Source organism: Sceloporus occidentalis, unplaced genomic scaffold (assembly GCF_023333645.1).
Source record: "Sceloporus occidentalis isolate IW3139 unplaced genomic scaffold, rSceOcc1.0.p SCAF_9, whole genome shotgun sequence".
Taxonomy (NCBI): Eukaryota; Metazoa; Chordata; class Lepidosauria; order Squamata; family Phrynosomatidae; genus Sceloporus; species Sceloporus occidentalis.
Window position 1 is genome coordinate 48,543,694 of NW_028316989.1, and position 19,915 is coordinate 48,563,608.

The 19,915-nt window shown below is 49.4% G+C and overlaps 1 protein-coding gene across 1 annotated transcript in view; it reads left to right on the forward strand.

The window, feature by feature from the left end:
- Positions 1–19,915, forward strand: part of LOC149307499 (SKI family transcriptional corepressor 1-like) — a 29,922-nt gene that overhangs the window by 707 nt on the left and 9,300 nt on the right. The window contains exons 2-4 of the mRNA XM_089538136.1: positions 1,408–1,476; positions 14,910–15,502; positions 16,102–17,596. Of these exons, the coding sequence (XP_089394262.1) occupies positions 14,937–15,502; positions 16,102–17,596 (2,061 nt within the window). The 5' untranslated portion in view covers positions 1,408–1,476; positions 14,910–14,936. The remainder of the gene's footprint in view (positions 1–1,407; positions 1,477–14,909; positions 15,503–16,101; positions 17,597–19,915) is intronic.

Below are 19,915 nucleotides of genomic sequence, written 5' to 3' on the forward strand. Positions count from 1 at the left end.
TTTGGATAGGAGACCGCCAACAAAATGCCAGGCACCATAGGCTCTATTTCAGAGGAAGGACTTGGCAAAAACCACCTCTGAGGATTCCTTGCCTAAGAAAACCCTATGAGAAATTAACACAAACACACAGAAACTAACACAAGACATAAACACCCTAAAGGCTCCAGGTCCTGTCTGGCTTTGGGAGCTAAGGAGGATCAGCCCTAGTTAGTCCTTGGATGGGAGACCAATGGATGCCAGGCACTGTAGGCTAAGGAAAAACCTATGAGAAATTAATGGCTTGCCATAAGTCGACAGAGGACTTGAAGACACAAACACACACCTTGTAACACAAGGCCCAAATGCCCTAAAGGCCCTAGATCTTGTCTGATCTTGAAAGCTTAGCAGGGTAAGCCTTGGCTAGTATTTGTATGGGAGACCACCCAGGAATCTCAGTTACTGGACCCTGTATTTCAGAGAAAGGAACTGACAAAGCCACCTCTGAGGCTTAAGGAAAACCGATGAGAAATTAATGGGGTCACCATAAGTCAACAGGGGACTTGGTCACAAAGTCACAAAACTAACACAAAGCCTAAATACTCTAAAATCTCCAGATCCTGTCTGGTTTTGGAAGCTAAGCAGGTTCAGCCCTGGTCATCCCTTGGATGGGAGACCACCACGGAATCCCAGGTGCTGTATTTCAGAGGAAGGAATTGGCAAAGCCACCTCTGAAGATTCCTTGCCTATGAACAAACCTATGAGAAATGAATGGGGTAACCATAAATTTGAAGGCAGAGGGGATTTGAAGGCACAGAAACAGCACCAGATCTTGGAAGCTAAGCAGAGTCAGCCCTGGTTAGGACTTGGACAGGAGACCACCGACAGATTCCAGGTGCTGCTACTAGGCTCCATTTCAGAGGACCAAAATTTCAAACCCAGCTCTGAGGATTCATTGACTAAGAAAACCCTGTGTGCTGATATGGGTGACATCCCCCATAGCTGGGGCACCTTTTTGGGATAACTAGATCCTGGCTCCCTGGGCCCATCCTAGGCCTCCTTTCATGCAATGGGGATAATGGTGGTTTGCTAAGGCTTGCCCCAGCTGGGACCTTGGCCTTCCCCAAAAGGCAGCCCCATAAACAACCATTGCAAGCGAAGGGTGGGATTTATGGGTCCAGCCTTGAAGAAGAGGCCTCTCCCTGGGCTTTGGCCTTTTGCCTTGCCAGGTCTTTATTTCACTTCCATGGCTGCTGCAGCTGCTCTCAGCCCAGAGTCCCAGAGACAGGGAAGGTTCAAGGTTTATAAGTGGCTGGTCAACAGCCCCAGAGCTTTTATGGGGTTCTTTTCTTTTTAATGTGAAGTGAAGGTCTAGGGTTGTTGCTCTTGTTGCTGCTGTTGTTGTTTTAAAAAGGTGCTTCTTTTCAGCAGCTGATCCACCGCACATTTCGTCCGGCAGAAAGAGACAGAGAAGGAGGGAAAGAGTTGCAATACAAACTGGTGAGTGGAAAAGCCTGGGTTTTGTGGGTTGTGTGCATAGAGGTTCTGGGTTCGAATCCTGGCCAAAGCAGCTCCATTCTTGCCTTTCTTCTTCCTTTCCTCCCTTCCAAGCCAACTTGTCCTAAAGGCCTTGTCCTTGCAAGAGATTCTGTGTGTGTTTTGTGGGTGTGGACAAAGAGAAAGGGGGGCAAAGAAAGTTTTAACTGCCACCCTTTAGGTCCTGGTTTGGCCAGTCTGGCTGACCAAGGAGTGGTCATTGGCCGATCAATAAAGTCTTGTCTATCGATCCTGTGAATTTCATTTTAGCCACAACAGAAGGAAGGAGGTGACCAAATTGCCCCCAAAGAATTTGTTGTGTGGTGTTGTTGTGTGAATATATGTGCATGTTTGTATCGGAACTGCTGCTGTTTGTGGTGCAAAGTTTGGAAGGAGTTGGGGAGGTCAGCCTCCATCCTTGCATCGTGGGTCATTTCCAGCCTTCTGCGGCCAAATCCAGTCCTATGCCGGTGGTGGGGTCAGCTTAGATGTCCCTGGGGGGGGGGGGTCCATTCCACCTCTACAACTTTGTGGTGCTCTGATCCGCTGGAGCTGAGTTCGAGTGAAGCGTTTGAGAGTTGGAGGGTGGATGGGTGGGGGTATCACACTCTCTCAGCCTCATAAGAAAGCCAGGGCAAACCTCCTTTGAATAAATCTGGCCATAAAAAGAACAACAGAGTAATGGTTTAGTGTTGGCCTAAGATTCAGAGAATCAAGGGTTCAAATTCTCACTCAGCTCAGCCATGGAAACCCAATGGGTGTCTATGGATGCATCAGTATCTCTCTCTCTCTCTCTCTCTCTTTCACACACACACACACACACACACACACACACCATGAATAAGCTGTCCAAGCAAGCCCAAGGTTGTTGTTGTGTGCCTTTGAGTCCTGACTTATGGCCACCTTAAGGGGAAACCTATCATGGGGTTTTCTGAGCAAGGTTTGTTCAGAAGGAGGTTTGCCATTGCCTTCCGCTGAGGCTGAGAGAGAGTGACTTCTTGCCCAAGGTCACCCAAATGGGTTTCCATGGCCAAGCAGGGATTTGAACCCTGGCCTCCAGAGCTGGGGCCATCATAAATGGGGCTGGAGTGTAAATCGCACGCCAGCATGGTGGCCAAAGGGCTGGGCAGCTGTCCAGGTGGCTGTAAAGTCAGCTCCAGCCCTTTCCCTTCATCTCTTGGACCATCCATGGAAACCCACTGGGTGACTTTGGACATGTCACACTCTCTCAGCCCCAGAGGTAGCAGTGCCCCCATAAATGGGGCTGGGCAGCTGTCCAGAGTGCTGAATGGTCAGCTCTGGCTTTTTTGCTTAGTCTCTTGAACCATCCATGGAAACCCACTGGGTGACTTTGGACATGTCACACTCTCTCAGCCTCAGATATAAGCCACGCTTCCCCTGTCCAAGGAAGCCCAAGGTTGGAGTCCCCATCAATGGGGCTGGGCAGCTGTCCAGGGGACTGAAGGGTCAGCTCCGACCAGGGGCCCGATCCTTCCCTCTGGTGGGGGTCTCTTTTGGGGGGTCCCTGTCCTTGCCCTCCTCCCCCTGGATCTCCCCCCTCCTTGCCTCCCTGCCTTGCCTCCCTTGACCTCTGGCCCTCCCCCAGGCCAGCCTTTTGTAAATGTCCAGTCATTAAAATGTCACCGTTTAATTTCCAGCCAGGCCCCCTCCCTCCCTCCCTCCCTCCCTCCCTTCTTCTCTTCCTTCCTTGCAAGGAGCCTAATCGAAAGGCTATTTGCCCCTTCCCTCCCTCCCTCCCTCCCTCCCTCTCTCCTCCTCCTCCTCCTCCTCCTCCTCTCTCTCTGGATCGATGGGGCTGGAAGGGGGCCGGCGATTGATCGGCCGCTAAAATGAAATTTATTGGGGTCATGGTTTTATATGGGGCTGATACAACTGTTAAATGGGGAACATTCGTTTCCAATCGGAGGCGTTTATTAAACTTCCACTGAATGAGAAGACCGCCGTGATTTATGGGCCAATCTCCCCTCCGACTCCAAAGACAGACCCTCCCCCCAAAACACAAAACCCCCTCCCAGGAATGGAAGGAGGGAGGAGGAAGAGAGAGAAGGAGGGAGAGAAAGAAGGAAGGAAGGGGCAGGCAGCAAGGGAGGAAGGAGCACTAAGGAAGGAAGGAAGGAAGAGGAAGGGAGGGAAAGGGAAAAGGAAAAGGAAAGGAGGATGGAGGGAAAGTAAAGAAAGGGAAAGAGATGGAGAGAGAGAGAAGAAAGGAGCAGGAGGAAAGGAAGGAAGGAAGGAAGGAAGGAAGGAAGGAAGGAAGGAGAGAAGGAGCAGGAAGGCAGGAAGTGTCCTAACCCCAAAGAGAGAAATGGAATATCTGACCTATTAAATACAATTTAAAAGGGGGATATTTAAAAACTGACCAGGAATAAAGCATCCAAAATTAAGGAAGGAATGGAGGCTTCTCAGTTCCAGCTTTCCAGAGGCCTGGCACTGCAAGGCCCATCACTCTGACAAGACTGGGGAGTTTCTCTGTCATGGATGGATGGACAGACAGACTGACAGGTAGAAAGATAGGCAGATAGATGATGAGAGCATGGATTAAACGGCAGGGGCAAGGCAGAGGACTGGAGAAGTACAATATCATCCCAAATCCACAAAACAGGGATAACTTTACTGGGCCAACCAAGATGCACATTAAACATGATGCAAGTTTTCAAAGCTCCACTGGCAGCTTCTTCATCTGGCAAAGAAGTTAAAATGGTACAGGAGGAAGAGAAGGAAGGAAGGAAGGAAGGAAGGAAGGAAGGAAGAAGGAAGTTGCCAATGTTAGTCCTAGGCCTGCCTTTGGTCCAGATGTTGTTGTCCTCAGTTCAGATGGTCTGGAAGTGTGCTCCCTCCAACTCCATTCAGTCCAGGAAACCCACTTTAAATTCCATTTTGCAAGACACAAAAAGCGCTACCAACCTGACTAGCCCTGGGTCTGTTTTCTGCAGAAGAGAAGTTACTCTTTCCCCCTTCCAGAAAGAAAGGGTCCTCCCTTGTTGCAAAGAGATGGATGGATCTTGCCTTGGGTCCAAGGCCCAAGGCCTCTCACACTTGACCTTTCTGCTCAAAGAAATGGGGAGAACTGGGTCAAAGGAAAAGGAAGACTTCCGGCGGCCGACCTTCTCCTGGGGACCAAGTTCTCCTACTGGAGAAGGACTAAGATTAAAACAGGTGGATTTATTTCATCCGATGGCCCCCACTTTGTGCAGATCTCCTCAGACCCCCAGCCCTTTTTTGCATGGGGCCATCACTGAGTCTTAATTAGGAATTGTCACAATTAAACCCAACGCAATCACACTCACACACACGCCTTTAATTACATCTGGGTTTTTAATTCCAAATCCGTGTTTACACAGTAAGCGAGACGTACCTCCTGATTATCCCCAATACTCTTTATACTGTACTAATTATGTAAATTAAACCTAATTAACTGACACACAGACACACAAAAACCTTTGCAGTTAATCCAACTGTTAAAAGATATGGCATCGAGGAGAAGCTTAAGAGAAGCCATGCAAGGAAAGGGAGGCCTTCCTGTGAATTTTGTTGGAGGGAGGCAATAACATCTTTCTATTTTGAAAGGTTGTGCCAATACCTCTATTTTGTTGTTGTGTACTTTCAAGTCATTTCCATCTTATGACAACCCTTAGATAAACCTAATCATGGGGTTTTGGCAAGATTTGTTCAGAGGAGGTTTGCCATTGCCTTCCCCTGAGGCTGAGAGAGTGTGACTTTGCCCAAGATCATGCAGTGGGTTTCCAGGTTCAAATCCTGGTCTCCAGAGTCCTACTTGGTCCAATGCTCAAACCACTATGCCAGCCGGGCTCTATATATCTTGCATCTGCTGTGATGTCCAAACTTGGGCCCTCCAGATGTTTTGGACTTCAGCTCCCAGAATGCCTGACAGTTGGAAGTTGAAGACCAGAGTTTGGGGACCACTGAGTCTCCTCTTGGTGGCCTTCCTAGACTGGGGCCATCGGGCAGCGCCCTCTACTGCGGCGCCTAGGAATTGCGCCTTTGGCGCTCTCCTTGGTCCTGAATCTCCATCTCCGCATAAGAGAAACTTTGCATTTCTTTTTGCATTGTCTCAGGTCCTCCTTTTCCAGGACCTGTCCTACATTTCCACCTTCACCCCATTAATAAGAAGCGTGAGCTTCTATTTATACGAGTGTTTTTAACTTTTAATTTGGGGAGGCCCAACATTGTTCACACCTCGATTGTCCTCTATTTTGCAGCACCTTAGTCCTCCTTTGTGGTTATGAGGACACCAGGTATATAGAGAGATAGAGAGATAGAGACAGAGACATAGACAGAGCTATATATAGAGAGAGAGATTGAGATAGAGACATAGAGACAGAAATAGATATAGATATATAGTTATAGATCTGGATATAGAATCCGGAGGTCTTGGGGGGGCAAAGATTGAATTTACAACTCCCCCCCCAATTGAGACAGGTTTTTTTATGCATTATTTTAATATGCCTTCCTCCCAACCAACCCTTTAAATATATATATATATATATATATATATATATATATATGGCAGGACCCATATTAAAATAATGCATAAAAAGCCTGTCTCAGTTGGGGGGGGGCTTTGTAAATTCCCCCTTTGCGACCCCCGGATTTTCTCTCTGAACATCTTATGAAAGGGTTCCATCTTTGCAACTTGGGTTTGCAGCCATTGGCGCAGCAATAAGGGCTAATAAATATTTAACGAGGCATTTGTTGTTGTTGGAGGTTTTTTTGGGGGGGGGGGCTGGAGGTTAGAAAGGACAGTCCTGGGGGGCTCAAAATTAACCTCTTCCTTCCCTTGTTTTGGAAGGGACTGAAGTCTAACGCAAGTCCAAATTTGGGGCTGGGATGAAGGATGGAGGGATGGGTTTATTTATCCTTTTGGGGGGTGGGAAATGGAGCCATCCTCTGCCTCCCCCCCTTCTCTCCCTCTTTGCAGAATGCAATGCCTCTGCTTTAAATAATTAAAAGGCCAAGGATAATGACCGCCTTGTAATGAGAGGAAAGGGAGCCAACGCCGAAGAGCCTCATGCATGTTTCCGACTCACCTTTTGGGTCTCTCTTGGGGGGGGGCATATGAAGGGCCTTAATGGGGGGATAGACCTGCCCCCCTCCTTTAAACTCCACCATTGAGACCCCCCCCCAGCCATGTTTCCCCTCTCCTGAAATTCCTGCCTCCAACGAAACTCTCTCCAATTCATTTTCAATCCACTTTTACAATGCTTCTCCTTTCCCTTTCCAAAATCAGGCAGCCCCCCCAACCCAATTTGTGCCTCCAACCCCCCCCCCCAAAGGAGGACAGAGAGAAAGGGGACTTCTCCCTCTTTTCCAAACCCAAATTCTCTGGCAATCCCCCTTTTTGCACACACGCCCCTTTTGCAATGCTTTTCTTCTTCCTTTCCAAAAGCCGACAGAACCCCCCCCCCCTCAAAATCAACCTTTGGAAACTCTTCAATTCTCCGGAGTCCTCATTGTGCATCCCCCCCCCTTTTTGTAATGCCTTTCCAAAAGGAGACAGACCCCTGACTCAATTTCTGCCCCCCCCCCAGAAAGAAAAAGAGAGGGGGTCTCCCCCCCCTTTTCAGAACCTCTCTGGCATCCCTACGTTGCACTCCCCCTTTTTTTGCAATGCCTCTCCTTTCCAAAATCTGACAGACCCCAGACTCAATTCCTCCCCCCTCCCAGAAAGACACAGAGAGGGGACTTCTCCCCCACTTTGGAAGCTCTTTCATGTCCTCTGGCACACACCCCTTGCATCCCCTTTTGCAACGCTTCTCCTTTTCCTTTCCAAAAGCAGGCACTCCCCAACCCTAATTCCTGCCCCCCAGGAATTTTTCCACCGAGGAAAAAACCCCCTTTCCAAAAGCATCCCCCCAGAAAAGGCACAGAGAGGAGACCCCTTAGGAAAGTCTTCTTTTGTACCCCCTTTCGCAATGCTATCCCTCTTTCCAAAAGCAGACAGACCCCCCCAACCCAATTCCTGCCCCCCAAAAAGACACGCGGATATGGGACCCCCTTTGGAAAACTCTCTCGATTTCTCTGGCACCCCCCTTTTGCAAGGCTTCTCCTCTTCCTTTTCCCAAACGAAGACCCCGAGAGAAGGGGCCCCTCTCCCCTTTTGCAAGGCTTCTCCAAAATCAGACAGATCCCCCCAACCCAATCCCTGCCCCCCCGAGAGACACAAGGGACCCCCCCCCCCCAATACACACACATACTTTGGAAAACCCTCTCAGGTTCCCTGCGGTCCTTCTTTTGCATCCCCTTCTGCAAGGCTTCTCTCCTCCTTTTGCAAAAGCAGGCAGACCCCCCCCCCAAAAAAACCCAATCCCTGCCCCCCAGGAAGACAAACAGACAGAGAGAAGGGGGCAACCTCTCTCCCCTTTGCCAAATTGCTCAGTGGGGGGCTAAGGGGTCCTTCCCCCCCGTCCCCCTTTTGCCGGGGGCTCCGTCCGGAGGAGGAAGGCCATGGCTCCGATTTGGGTCCGGAGAGAAGGAGGGCCAAAGGCCTCCTCCGCCAAGAGCCCTTCGAGGCTTTGGCAAAAGGGCTCTGCAGCCTCCAAGGGGGCTTTCTTTGGGGGTTTGGGGAGGCAGGAAGGCACCCCCCAAAAGGAGGGATTCTGGGTCTGAAGGAAGAAGGAGGTAGAGAGCCAGGGGCAGCTGAGAGATGATGATGATGATGATGATGATGATGATGATTTTCTCTAAGATGCTCCTGGCTAATAAATAAATAAATGATTATTTAATAATAAATTATTATTATTATTATTATTATTATTATTATTAGTCAGGCCGATTAAAGGGGAAATAGCGTGGACTATTCTAAAGCACAGCTCGAGTTTTCCGCCTCAATTCCAGTTTGATCCCGTGTTTGATTTGGGGATGAATTGGAAGACGGAGAGGCCCCTTCCTTCCTTCCTTCCTTCCTTCCTTCCTTCCTTCCTTCCTTCCTTCCTCCTTCTTCTTCCGTTTTGTTCGGTTTAAATTTAGGATAAAGCACACCAATAAATAAATAAATAAACAAACAAACAAACAAACAAACAAACAAACCCCGGCTTTTAAAAGGCTTTTAGAGCCAAGCAAACGGGTTCGGAAACCGCCTGGCTGTTTTTCCCCCTTGATCGATTATCGATTATACTCTGGATCAAAGGTTCAAACTGGAATCATATTGGAGGACCCCAGTTACTAGATCATCTCTTTCTCTTGACCGATTATCGATTATACTCTGGATCAAAGGTTCAAATGTAGGCTGGGATCTTGCTGGAGGGTCCCAGTTAGAGCAGCTCTTTCTCTGGTTCGATTATAATCTGGATCAAAAATTCAAATATAGACTGGAATCCTATTGGAGGGTCCCAGCTCCTAGAGCAGCTTTTTCTTTCGATCGATTATCGATTATATTCAGTGGGTCTCCTCTAGTGGAGAAGAACAACAGGACAAGAGCTCTGTCCCAGGAATCGATCCAAATCTCGTTTCAGGAGGGACTCCTCTCCCAAACCCTTCCTGTCTCAGGGCCCAATATTGGGGGATATGGCTTTTTGGGAGGATCAATTCTTTGATTCCCTTTCTGCCCAGTTGAACAGCAAAGGTGGGGTTTGGGGGCTCAGTCCTTGAGGAAGACCCCCCTTTCCCCCCCTTTTAAAAAGTACTTGATTTTCTGCATGGAATCGGTTTTAATCCTGGTTCCAATTCAATTCTGTTTCAATGTTTTTTAATGTTGTAAGCCGCCCTTGAGCCCCAGCCCTGGAGAAGGGCGGGATATAATAATAATAATAATAATAATAATAATAATAATAATAATAGGATTCAAAGATATAGCCCTGTTAGTCTGTGGAATCAGTACCTAGAGAGAAGATTGTAGCCCCTTTGAGACTCAATGAAAGAAAGAAGTTGGCAGCAGCAGGAGCTTTTGTAGAGTCAAGTCTACTTCCTGAGGTGCATTTAGATGTAATAATATAATAATAACAATAGAGGATCTTGCAGCCCCTTTGAGACTCTGGAAGGAAGAAGTTGGCAGCAGGGCTTTCCTAGGCTAAAGTCCAAATGCACCTGAGGAAGTAGACTTTGTTCTAGGAAAGCTCCTGCTGCTGCCAACTTCTGTCTTCCAGTGAGTCTCTCTACATATTATTATTATTATTATTATTATTATTACATCCAAATGCATCTGAGGGAGTAGACCTAAGTCTAGGAAAGCTCAGGCTGCCAACCTCTTTCTTCCAGTGAGACTCAGAGGTGTTGCAAGGTCTCTCCAAGAATAATAATAATAATAATGATAATAATAATAATAATAATAATAATAATAATAAGAGTCTCCTGGGGGGGTCTCGTACTTACCTTTCCGAGGACGACCCCTCCCTCCTCCTCCTCCTCCTCCTCCTCCCCCCTTTGAAAGGAGTCTTTGATTGACAGGCGGAGGCTGTTGATTGACAGCTCCCGAGGGCCGGGGGGGGGGGCTAAGTGGGGCTGCCTGTCACTGGCTGCAGGTGAGACCAGGGTCCCCTTCCTTCCTTCCTTCCCTCCTTCCTTCCCAGTTCCCTCCTCCCCTTGCCCTTCCTCCTTCCTCCTCTTCCTCCTCCTCCTCGGTCCCTCTTTCCCCAAAAGAGCCCCGCCGCCATGTGGCCATCATCGCTCCTCTGCCCTCTTCCAAACGGAGGAGAAGGAGAAGGAGAAGGAGAAGGAGCCTCGAAGAAGAAGGAGGAGGAGGAGGGAAGGAGAGCCATGGAAGGACCCTCCGGAGGAAGAGGAAGGCTGGGGGGCTGCCCCTGAGAGCCCCTGCCAGGCCCTGCCCGCCTCCCCTCCTCTCCGGCAGGTCAGACCCTCTTTGGGATGCCTTGGCCAAGGGGCACTTTGGGGGGGAGAGGGGGTCCCCTTCCTCTTTGCCTTCCTCTTCCTCCCCTCCGTTGGATTTGCAAACCAAAGCCTTCCCTTCCCGACCTCCTTCTTTGGCAAAGTCTTTTGCAAACCCTTCGTTAGCTTCCTGGGCCGCCTTCTCTCCTCTCCTGTTCTCTTTTGGCTGCTTGAGGGTCCTTGCTGCAACTGGCATTGTGTCGTTGTTGTTGTTGCTGCTGTTGTTGTTGTTTGGGAAGAGTCTACGTTGTTCTTTTTGCAAAGCCTTCCCTTAGAAATCCCAATTTCCGCCAATTGGTTTTGCAAGTCCTTGCTTGGCTTCCTGGCCCCTTTCTCTCTCCTCTTCTCTTTTGGCTGCTTGAGGGTCCTTGCTGCAGCTGGCCTTGTGTCGTCGTCGTTGTTGTTGTTGTTGCTGCTGCTGCTGTTGTTGTTGTTGTCTGAGGAAAGTGTCCAGGTTGTCCTTTTGCAAAGCTTTCCCTTAGAAATCCCAATTTCCACCACTTGGTTTTGCAAGTCCTTGCTTGGCTTCCTGGGTCCCCTTCTCTCTTCTCTTCTCTTTCAAGCTTCTCGAGGTTCCTTGCTGCAACCGACGTTGTTATTGTTGTTGTTGTTGTTGTTGTTGTTGTTTGGGGAAAGTCTGCGTTGTTCTTCGGCGAAGCCTGTCTTTCCTTGGAGTGTGGGGTGGGCATCCATAGTCTCTTTGTGGGTCTTTCGGGCTTTATGGGGCCATGTTCCGGAAGCGTTGATTAGCCCCGAGTTCTTCCCTTGGAAATCCCCATTGCTAGCCATTGCTTTTGCAAAACCCTCGTTGGCTTCCTGGCTCCTCTTCTCTCGTCTCTTCTCTTTCTGTCTTTTGGGATTCTTCGCTACAACTTACATTGTGTTGTTGTTGTTGTTGTTGTTTGGGAAAAGTCGACATTCCTCTTTTGCAAAGCCTTCCCTTAGAAATCCTAATTTCGACCCATTTGTTTTGCAAAGCCAGAGTTCCTTCTAGGTCTCTCTCTCTCTTTGGCTTCTTGAGGTTCTGCAACTGGCATTGTGTTGTTGTCATTGTTATGACAGTTTTGTTTTGACATTTGTCCCTCTGTTGTTGTTGTTGTTGTTGTTGTTGTTGTTTCCCCCTTCTTTCTTTTTCCTAATCCCCGGTTTCGTTTCCCTAAAGCGACGTCGGGCTCCTCGGGTGGCAAAGCGTTTCCCCTCCGCTGCGACTTTCTTACTTTCATTTATTTTTAATGACTATTTTATATTATTATTATTTGTATCTTATATAATATATCTATTTAAAGATGGGAGGAATCAGCCCAAAGGGAAGGAGGACCCCAAAAGCCCAGAGAGCGACGGAGAGCGCCTGCCCTTTGGCGCCTTGAGCGCTCTTTGGAAATCGCATTCATCCCGATGGCTTTGGCGCCAAGTTGCCATCTCTTTCCATTATTATTATTATTATTACTATTACTATTACTATTATTATCTTTGGTTATTTGACTTGATTTCGACTCGGGCCCCTGCTTTCCGCTTCGGACCCCGAAGGGTTTCTTCCTCTTCGGTGTCTTGGATCTTGGAAAGAGAGAAGGAGAAAGATTGAAAGGAGAGGAAGAGCTGCGCGCCAAGAGGGGTTAGTTAGTGAATGGCTTGGGGAGCCTTTCGGGGGAGAGAGGTTTGTGGATCCACTTTTGCGAAGGACACACAAAGCCTTGTGGGCTATTTTGTGTAATTAAGGAGCAAAGCCTCTTAGCCCTTAATCCCGGGCGATGATCCTGTTTGCTTAAGCCTCCCTTCTGCTGCTCCATCCCTCCTTCTCCGGCTTTTTCTCTGCAATTCCTTCGGACGGAAAGGAAGAAGGAGAAAGAGGGAAAGGAGGAGGAGGAGAAGAGCCTCCGAAGGTCTCCTCGAATCCCCGGTAAAGGAGGCATTCAAGGGCCGCCTGGGACCCAGCCTTCCATCCATCCATCCATCCATCCATCCATCCATCCATCCACTGGGTTTGGAAAGACACCGCAATCCCAAGAAGAAGAGAAGGAGGAAGAGGAAGAGGAAGGGAAACAGCCACTTAGCCTTCCGCTTCCAACCTGGACTTTCCTTTTCGTTTCTAAAACCTGGGACCAAGAGAAGAAGCCCTTCAGAGAAGCAAGGATTGACCCGGAGTTTTAATTGCATTTTAAGGCAATTTAATTGTGCTTTGTAATATATATATATATATATATATATATATATATATTACATTTAAGGCAATTTAACTGGGCGTTGTGGTATCTATCTATCTATCTATCTATCTATCTATCTATCTATAATTGTATTGTGCTTTGTAGTGTGTGTGTGTGTATATATATATATATATTTAATTGCATGTATGACAATGTAATTCTGCTTTGTAATATATATATATATATATATATATATTGCATTTAAGGCAATTTAATTGTGCTTTGTAGTATCTGTCTATCTATCCAATTTAATTGTTTGTTGTAATATATATATATATATATATATATATATATATATATTTGCATTTAATGCAATTTAATTGTGCTTAGTAGTATATATATATTTATAGATATAGGTATAGATAATTGCACTTATGGCAGTTTAATTGTGAGTTGTAACATATATCTCTTAAAACTACCTTAAACGCCTGCCTTGGCTTAAGCGAGAAGGCGATCCTCCTCCAAAGCCGGGCTTAGAGGGCAGATTGGTGACTCCCTTTTCGGGGGTCTTTGGGGCAGGATTCCTGGGCTGCTGCCTTTAACTCTGCTTCCCCTCCGAAGCCCTTCTCCCCTGGAACTCACTACAACGGGCTCGAATTACTGCCGCCGCCTTCCTCCCTCTTCCTCTTCCTCTTCCGCTTCCTCTTCCTCCGAAGCGGAGATCTGCCCAAGGAAGGAAGGAAGGAAGGAGAGGAGGGCAAGGGAAGGGGATTAGGATTATAAAAGGGGGAAAGGAGCCCTCGCAAGGAAGGAAGGAAGGAAGGAGCCCTTTCGCTTTCGCTTCAGGCGCAAAGGCTGCCAGGTGAAGGCGGAGAGGGGCTTTTGGGGGGATTGGTGCAACCCCCCCTTTTTAAAATGTCCTCCCCCATCTTTTCTTCCTTTCCATTTCCCTCTTTCTTTTCTTCTCCCTTCCCTTTTTCCTTTCCTTTTCCTTTCTCTCCCCTTCCTTTCCTTTCCTTCTCTTCCTTCCCCTTTCCCCTTTCCCCTTCTTTTCCTTTTCTTTCCTTTTCTTTCCTTTCCTTTCCCTTCCCTTTCTCTTTCCCTTTCCCTTCCTTTCTCCCGGATTCTTTCCCAATGCGTTTCCACCTTTTCAAAGAAACATCTGAATTTGGGCTGTATGTCTCTCTCCTTTCTCTCCCGAAAGAGCAGCCTGCCCAGGACTACTAGTGCTAACACTGCTACTACTACTACTACTACTACTACTACTTATTATTATTATTATTATTATTATTATTATTATTATTATTACGTTTATTTATACCCCTCCTTCCTCCCAGTACAGGGACTCAAGGCAACTTCCTTCCTTCCTTCCCATCTCTTCCTTCTTTTCCTTCACCAGATTCTTTCCCAACTCGTTTCGCCTCTCCAAAGAAATTTGCGGATTTCGGGGTGGGTATTGTACCTCCTTTTCTGTCTCCAAAATGTGCTCTTCCCCGGGACTTCCCTTCTTCCCTTCCCTTCCTTCCTTTTTCCGGATTCCTACCCAAACCCTTTCCGCCTGGATTTGGTGTCGGTGTGTACCCCCTTTTCCCTTCCCAAAACAGCGGCTTTCCCAGGACTTCCTCCTTTCCTTTCCCTTTTCCTCCCTCCTTCCCTCCTTTTTCTCTTCCTTCCCTTCTCAAGGATTCTTTCCCAATGCCTCTCCAAAGAAATTTCCCAGTTTGGGCTCTGCATATTCCCTTTCTTCTCTCCAAAACAGTTCCCCCTTTCCCTCCTTCCTCCCTTTCCTCGCCTCCTTCCTTCCCTCTCTCTTTCCCTTCTCCCATCTTCTTTTCCAAAGAAATCTCTGGATTTGGGGTGTGTGTACCCCTTTTTCTCTCTGAAACAGCGGCTTGCCCAGCACTTCACTTCCCTTCTCTTCCTTCCTTCCTTCCTTCCTTCCTTTCTCCATATTCTTTCGATTTGGTGTGTGTGAGTCCAACGTACTTCTTAAGACTTTTGAACCCAGAGGCAATGCTTTTTGTGGGAAGGAAGGGTCCTATTTGGGGTGGGCAATGTTTGCCTGAGGGTGACTTAGTGACTCCCCCCCTCCGTAATTCAAAGAACTTCCTTCCTTCCTTCCTTCCTTCCTTCCTTCCTTCCTTCCTTCCAAGAGTCCCCTTCCCCTCTCTCCTTCCTCTCCTCCTCTGTGAGCGCTTCTCCATTCCTTCCTTTATCTTTCTAGGAAGGAAAGATCCCATTTGGGGCAACTTTTGCCTGGGGGTGACTTAGTGATCCCCCCTCCCCTTAAACAAAGACCCCTATCTTTCGTATGAGGGCTGTCCGCTTCCTCTCTCCTTCCTCTCCTCCTTCTCGAGCACTTCTTCATTCTTCCTTTCTCTCCTTTCTTTGCAGGAGTTTTGCCATAGAGGCAGGACGCCGATGGAGTCGCTGGCTGTTTCCGCCGCCGCCGCTGCCGCCGCTCAGCTAGGACCCGGCCGGGACTGTGGCTCCTCCTCTTCTTCTTCATCATCATCATCCTCTTCTTCATCCTCATCCTCATCCTCCTCGTCTCCTCAGTCGAAGCCGGAGCTACTCCAGCCTTACTCCTCATCGGGGGCCACCCTGAAACCCAACCAAGTTGGGGAGACCTCTTTATATGGGGTCCCCATCGTGTCCTTAGTCATCGACGGCCAGGAGCGCCTCTGCCTGGCACAGATCTCGAACACACTGCTCAAGAACTACAGCTACAATGAGATCCACAACCGTCGGGTGGCGCTGGGCATCACCTGTGTCCAGTGCACCCCTGTCCAGCTGGAGATCCTCCGAAGGGCTGGGGCTATGCCCATCTCTTCCCGCCGCTGCGGCATGATCACCAAGCGGGAGGCCGAGCGGCTCTGCAAGTCCTTTTTGGGGGAGCACAGGCCCCCCAAGCTGCCTGAGAACTTCGCCTTCGATGTGGCCCACGAATGCGCCTGGGGCTCCCGGGGCAGCTTCATCCCAGCCAGGTACATATGACCACCTTAAACAGCTTCCAAAAAGCTGTCAAGACGGATCTCTTCCAGCAGGCCTTTCCCCAAATGGATCTCTTTGGCAGGCCTCTCCCAAATGGATCTCTTCTGCAGACCTTCCCCGAATGGATCACTTCTGGCAGGCCTTTTCCAAATAGATATCCGGCCACCAAAAAGAAAACCTAGGCTGCATCCACACTGGAGAAATAACCCAGTTTGATACCGCTTTTCAGCATCCTGGCTCAAGTCTATGGAATTCTGGGAGTTGGAGTTTGTTGTGGGCTCCTCTCTTGACCCCACAACAAACCCCAACTCCCAGAATTCCATAGCCTTGAGCCAGGGCACTTAAAGTGGTGCCAAGCCAGGTTATTTCTCCAGTGCGGATGCAGCCCCAACTTGTTGCACTCACTGTTTTGTTGTTGTTTATTATTTTAAATTATGTTTTATATTGTAAATTGTTTAATTGTATTTTAAGGACGATGGGTGGGGTGGGATTCGGGGATATGGATTGTATATTTTTATGTTGAAAGCCGCCCCAATTGCGTTGCGCAGAGGGGCGTGACAAAAATAAATTTTATATTATGATTTATCATTAGGTACAACAGCTCCCGGGCCAAGTGCATCAAGTGCGCCTTCTGCAGCCTCTACTTCTCGCCCAACAAGTTCATCTTCCACTCGCACCGCACACCGGAGGCCAAGTACACGCAGCCTGACGCCGCCAACTTCAACTCCTGGAGGAGGCACCTCAAGCTCAGCGACAAAGGGGCCAGCGACGACCTCAGCCACGCCTGGGAGGACGTCAAGGCCATGTTCAACGGAGGGACCCGTAAAAGGACCTTCTCCCTCCACGGATCGGGCCACGGTGGCTCAGGATCAGGACCCAAGACCAGCCATGTTCACACTGACCTGGCCCCTGTCCACAAGAGCCTGCGTTGCAGCACCGCAGCCCCCTTGGCTGAAGAGCAGCAGCAGCAGCAGCCCGCCACAATGGGCGACCGAGGCCAAGGGGGCATGGCCTTACCATCCAACCCGGCCCCCTCCTCGGTGCGGAGCTATCCAGTCATCCCAGTGCCCAGTAAAGGCTTTGGCATGCTCCAGAAGCTGCCTCCGCCACTCTTCCCACCACCCTATGCTTTCCCAGCCTTTGGCCTCTGCCCCAAAAAGCAAGAGGACCCTTTGGGGGGCAGCGGAGGCAACAACGGAGGAAGCAGTGGCAACGACCCCAGCAAAGTCCCACATGGGATGTTTTGGCACCCCCAGGGACACCCCCAGGTGCCACCTCCACCGCCCCCGTCCAAGGACCCTAATAACCCACCCTCGACGGTCTACCCGCCTTTCCCCATGTTTTGGCCCACTTCAGGGGGCCTTCCTATGGGCCCCCCGTACCCAGGACAAAGCCAAGCCAAGGCGGCCGCCACAGCGGTGGTGGTCGCGGCTGCAGCTGCAGCAGCCGCAGCTGCAGTAGAGCCCCTAGGTTTGCGGGGTCACCCTCCGGGACACGGGGAGCTGGAGGGATCAGAGCCCTCGGGGACTGAAAGGGGCACCCCACAAGAAGGGTCTGGCTCTGGCTCCTCCGAAGGGCAGGGGGCTCCAGAGGAAGAGCGGTCAGCAGCCGTCGAGGAAGCCCTGCTGCTCCCTTTGCCGCTCCCTCGGAAGGGCAGCTACCTCTCGGCCTTCCGTCCGGTAGTCAAGGACGCGGAGAGTATCGCCAAGCTCTATGGCAGCGCCAGGGAGGCCTATGGGGCAGGGGCTGGAGGTGGTGGCAATGCCCCCCGAGGGGGCCCACCACCGGGCTACCTCTCTCCGGACTTCCTCAGTGAAGGCAGCTCCAGCTATAGGTCGCTCTCTCCGGGGAACGAGACCGTCGAGGAGCCCGAGGTGGATGTCGAGGGGCACCGCTTCGCAGAGGAGGAAGAGGAGGAGGAGGAGGAAGAAGAGGCAGCTTCTAAGGGTCCCGACGGGGTGGACCAGGCCTCTCCTGCCCCCTCTTTGGTGACGGAGGCTCAGGAGGCCCCCGTGAAGACCCCCGAGAAAGGCCCCTCGACGGAAGGGAAGACTCCCGAGAGGAGCAGCAGCCCAGGAGGCTACCAGGTGAGACGGAAGAGGGACCTCTGACACACACAGACACCCCCCCAGACCCCACTCCTTCTTGGAGGGCTCCTGGCAGAACAGTGGGACCAGGATGCCAGACTGGTCGCCCTTCCAGGGACCCTGAGAGTGAGCCCCAGGGGGCCCCTGAGGGAAGAGGAGGTATTGGAAGGAGGAAAAAGTAGGAGGAGCAGCCTACTTGGGGAAGAGTGCCAGCTCTGGGGTCAATTTTTAGGTGGCCGGTTTAGCAATAACCATAGCAAGTACATTTTTAGACTGCTTCTCAGTGCACTGAAGCACTCCCTAAAGCAGTTTACAATGTGTAAGTCAATTGCCCCAACAAGCTGGGGACTCATTTTATCGACCTACAAAAAGATGCAAGGCTGAGTCAACCCTGAGCCCCTGGCTGGGCTTCAACTCACAACCATATGGTTTGTGAGTGAGTGGCTGCAGGGCAAACATTTAACCACTGCCACTGGGGTTTAAGGGTCTCCCTGGCTTCTGGGGCCCCTTCCCACTCTCCCTAGTGGGTCCATAGAGTTGGGAAAGACCTCCAGGGTTCATCTGCTCCAGCCTCCTTCTGCCATGTAGGAAGATACCATCCAAAGACCCCCAGCAGACGGCCATCCAACCTCTGTTTAGAAACTCAACCAGACTCCATTGAGGCAACAGAGGCTTCTATTGTGGAGCAGCTTTTAAGGCAAGGATGTTCTTCCTAATGTTGATCTGGAATCTCTTTTCCTGTGGGTTCCATCCATTGCTCTGGGTCCTAGTCTCTGGAGCAGCAGAAAACAAGCTTGCTCCCTCCTGAACATGAAATCCCTTCAAATCCTTAAAATGGGCTATCATATCACCGCTTAACTTTCTCTTCTCCAGGCTAAACACACCCAGCTCCCTAAGTCTTTCCTCATAGGGCTTCATGGTTTCCAGACCTTTCGCCATTTTGTCACCCTCCTCTTTCTTGAATTGTTTTGTCCAGAACTGGGCAGATTTTTGTTTAAAGTGCAAGCTATTTGGTGTTGCTTTTTGAGTCAGTCTCAGTTCGCAGAGCAGCATCCTTAGACAAGGATGCTTTTTTGCTACTCTGGTCCAAAGCACACTCCTGGCTCAATGCTAGGGAATCCTATATGGGAACAACAGTTTTGTGAGACGTTTTGCCTTCTCTGTCGGAGAGCAATGGTGCCACAATAAACAATAATACCCAGGATTCCTTAGCACTGAGCCAGGTCAGTTAAAGCGGTCTTTAAAACTGGATTATTTCTGCAGTGTATTTTGGACCTGAGAGAGGTTTTACTCACTTAGTCACAGACATAGCTGTGTTCAGAAAACCTTAATGTTAGTCCTTTGTATATTGCACAAAGCAGTCTCTAACTTGATTGTTTCTGCAGCGTGTTTTGGACCTCTGCTGATTTAAAGCTAGACCCAAACAAGCTTGGATTTGATGTTTTTGGGTATTTAAATGTTTTTCCCCCTAAAGAAAGGCTGAAGCCTTAGGAAATTTGAATTGCTCACAGCCCACTTTATTTGCATGAGTTGTCAGGAAAGGAAGGAAGGAAGGAAGGAAGGAAGGAAGGAAGGAAGGAAGGCTCAGAAATGGACTTGAAGAACCCAGGAATGGAGGCCTGTCCTCCCTCATTTTTGCCTTTGCACCCAGAAGGAGACAGAGAACATAGATCCTGAGACAAAATGGGGGCAAGTCTTAAACTATGTAATATATTTTAGAGCAGGATTGACAAGTGACCCCCTGGAAGAAGCCCACTTTCTAATAGTTGCCCTGCAAAATAGCCCCTCTCTTCTCTGGAGCCTCTCCGAAGGAAGGCGGCCAAAATGGTGAAGGGTCTGGAAGCCATGCCTTGTGAGGAGAGACATAGGGAGCTGGGGATGTTTAGCCTGGAGAAGAGAAGGTTAAGGGGTGATATGATAGCCCTCTTTAAATACTTGAAAGGATGTCATATTGAGGAGGCAGCAAGCTTGTTTTCTGCTGCTCCAGAGAATAGGACCTGGAACAATGGATGCAAGATGCATTCTACCTAAACATTAGGAGGAACTTCCTGACAGTAAGAGCTTTTCAGTAGTGGAAGATGCTGCCTTGGAGGAGGATGGCGTCTCCTCCTTTGGAGGTTTTGAAACAGAGGCTGGATGGCCATTGGCCAGGTGTGCTTTGATGGTGAGTTCCTGCATGGCAGAAATGGGGTTGCAATGGATGGCCTTTGAAGTCTCTTCCAACCATGAGTCTATGGTTCATTTAAAAATATGGGAAGCCCTTAGGAGCAGGAAAAGGGCCCTGGTCCAGGACTTATAGGGCTAGAACAAGAAGGAAAG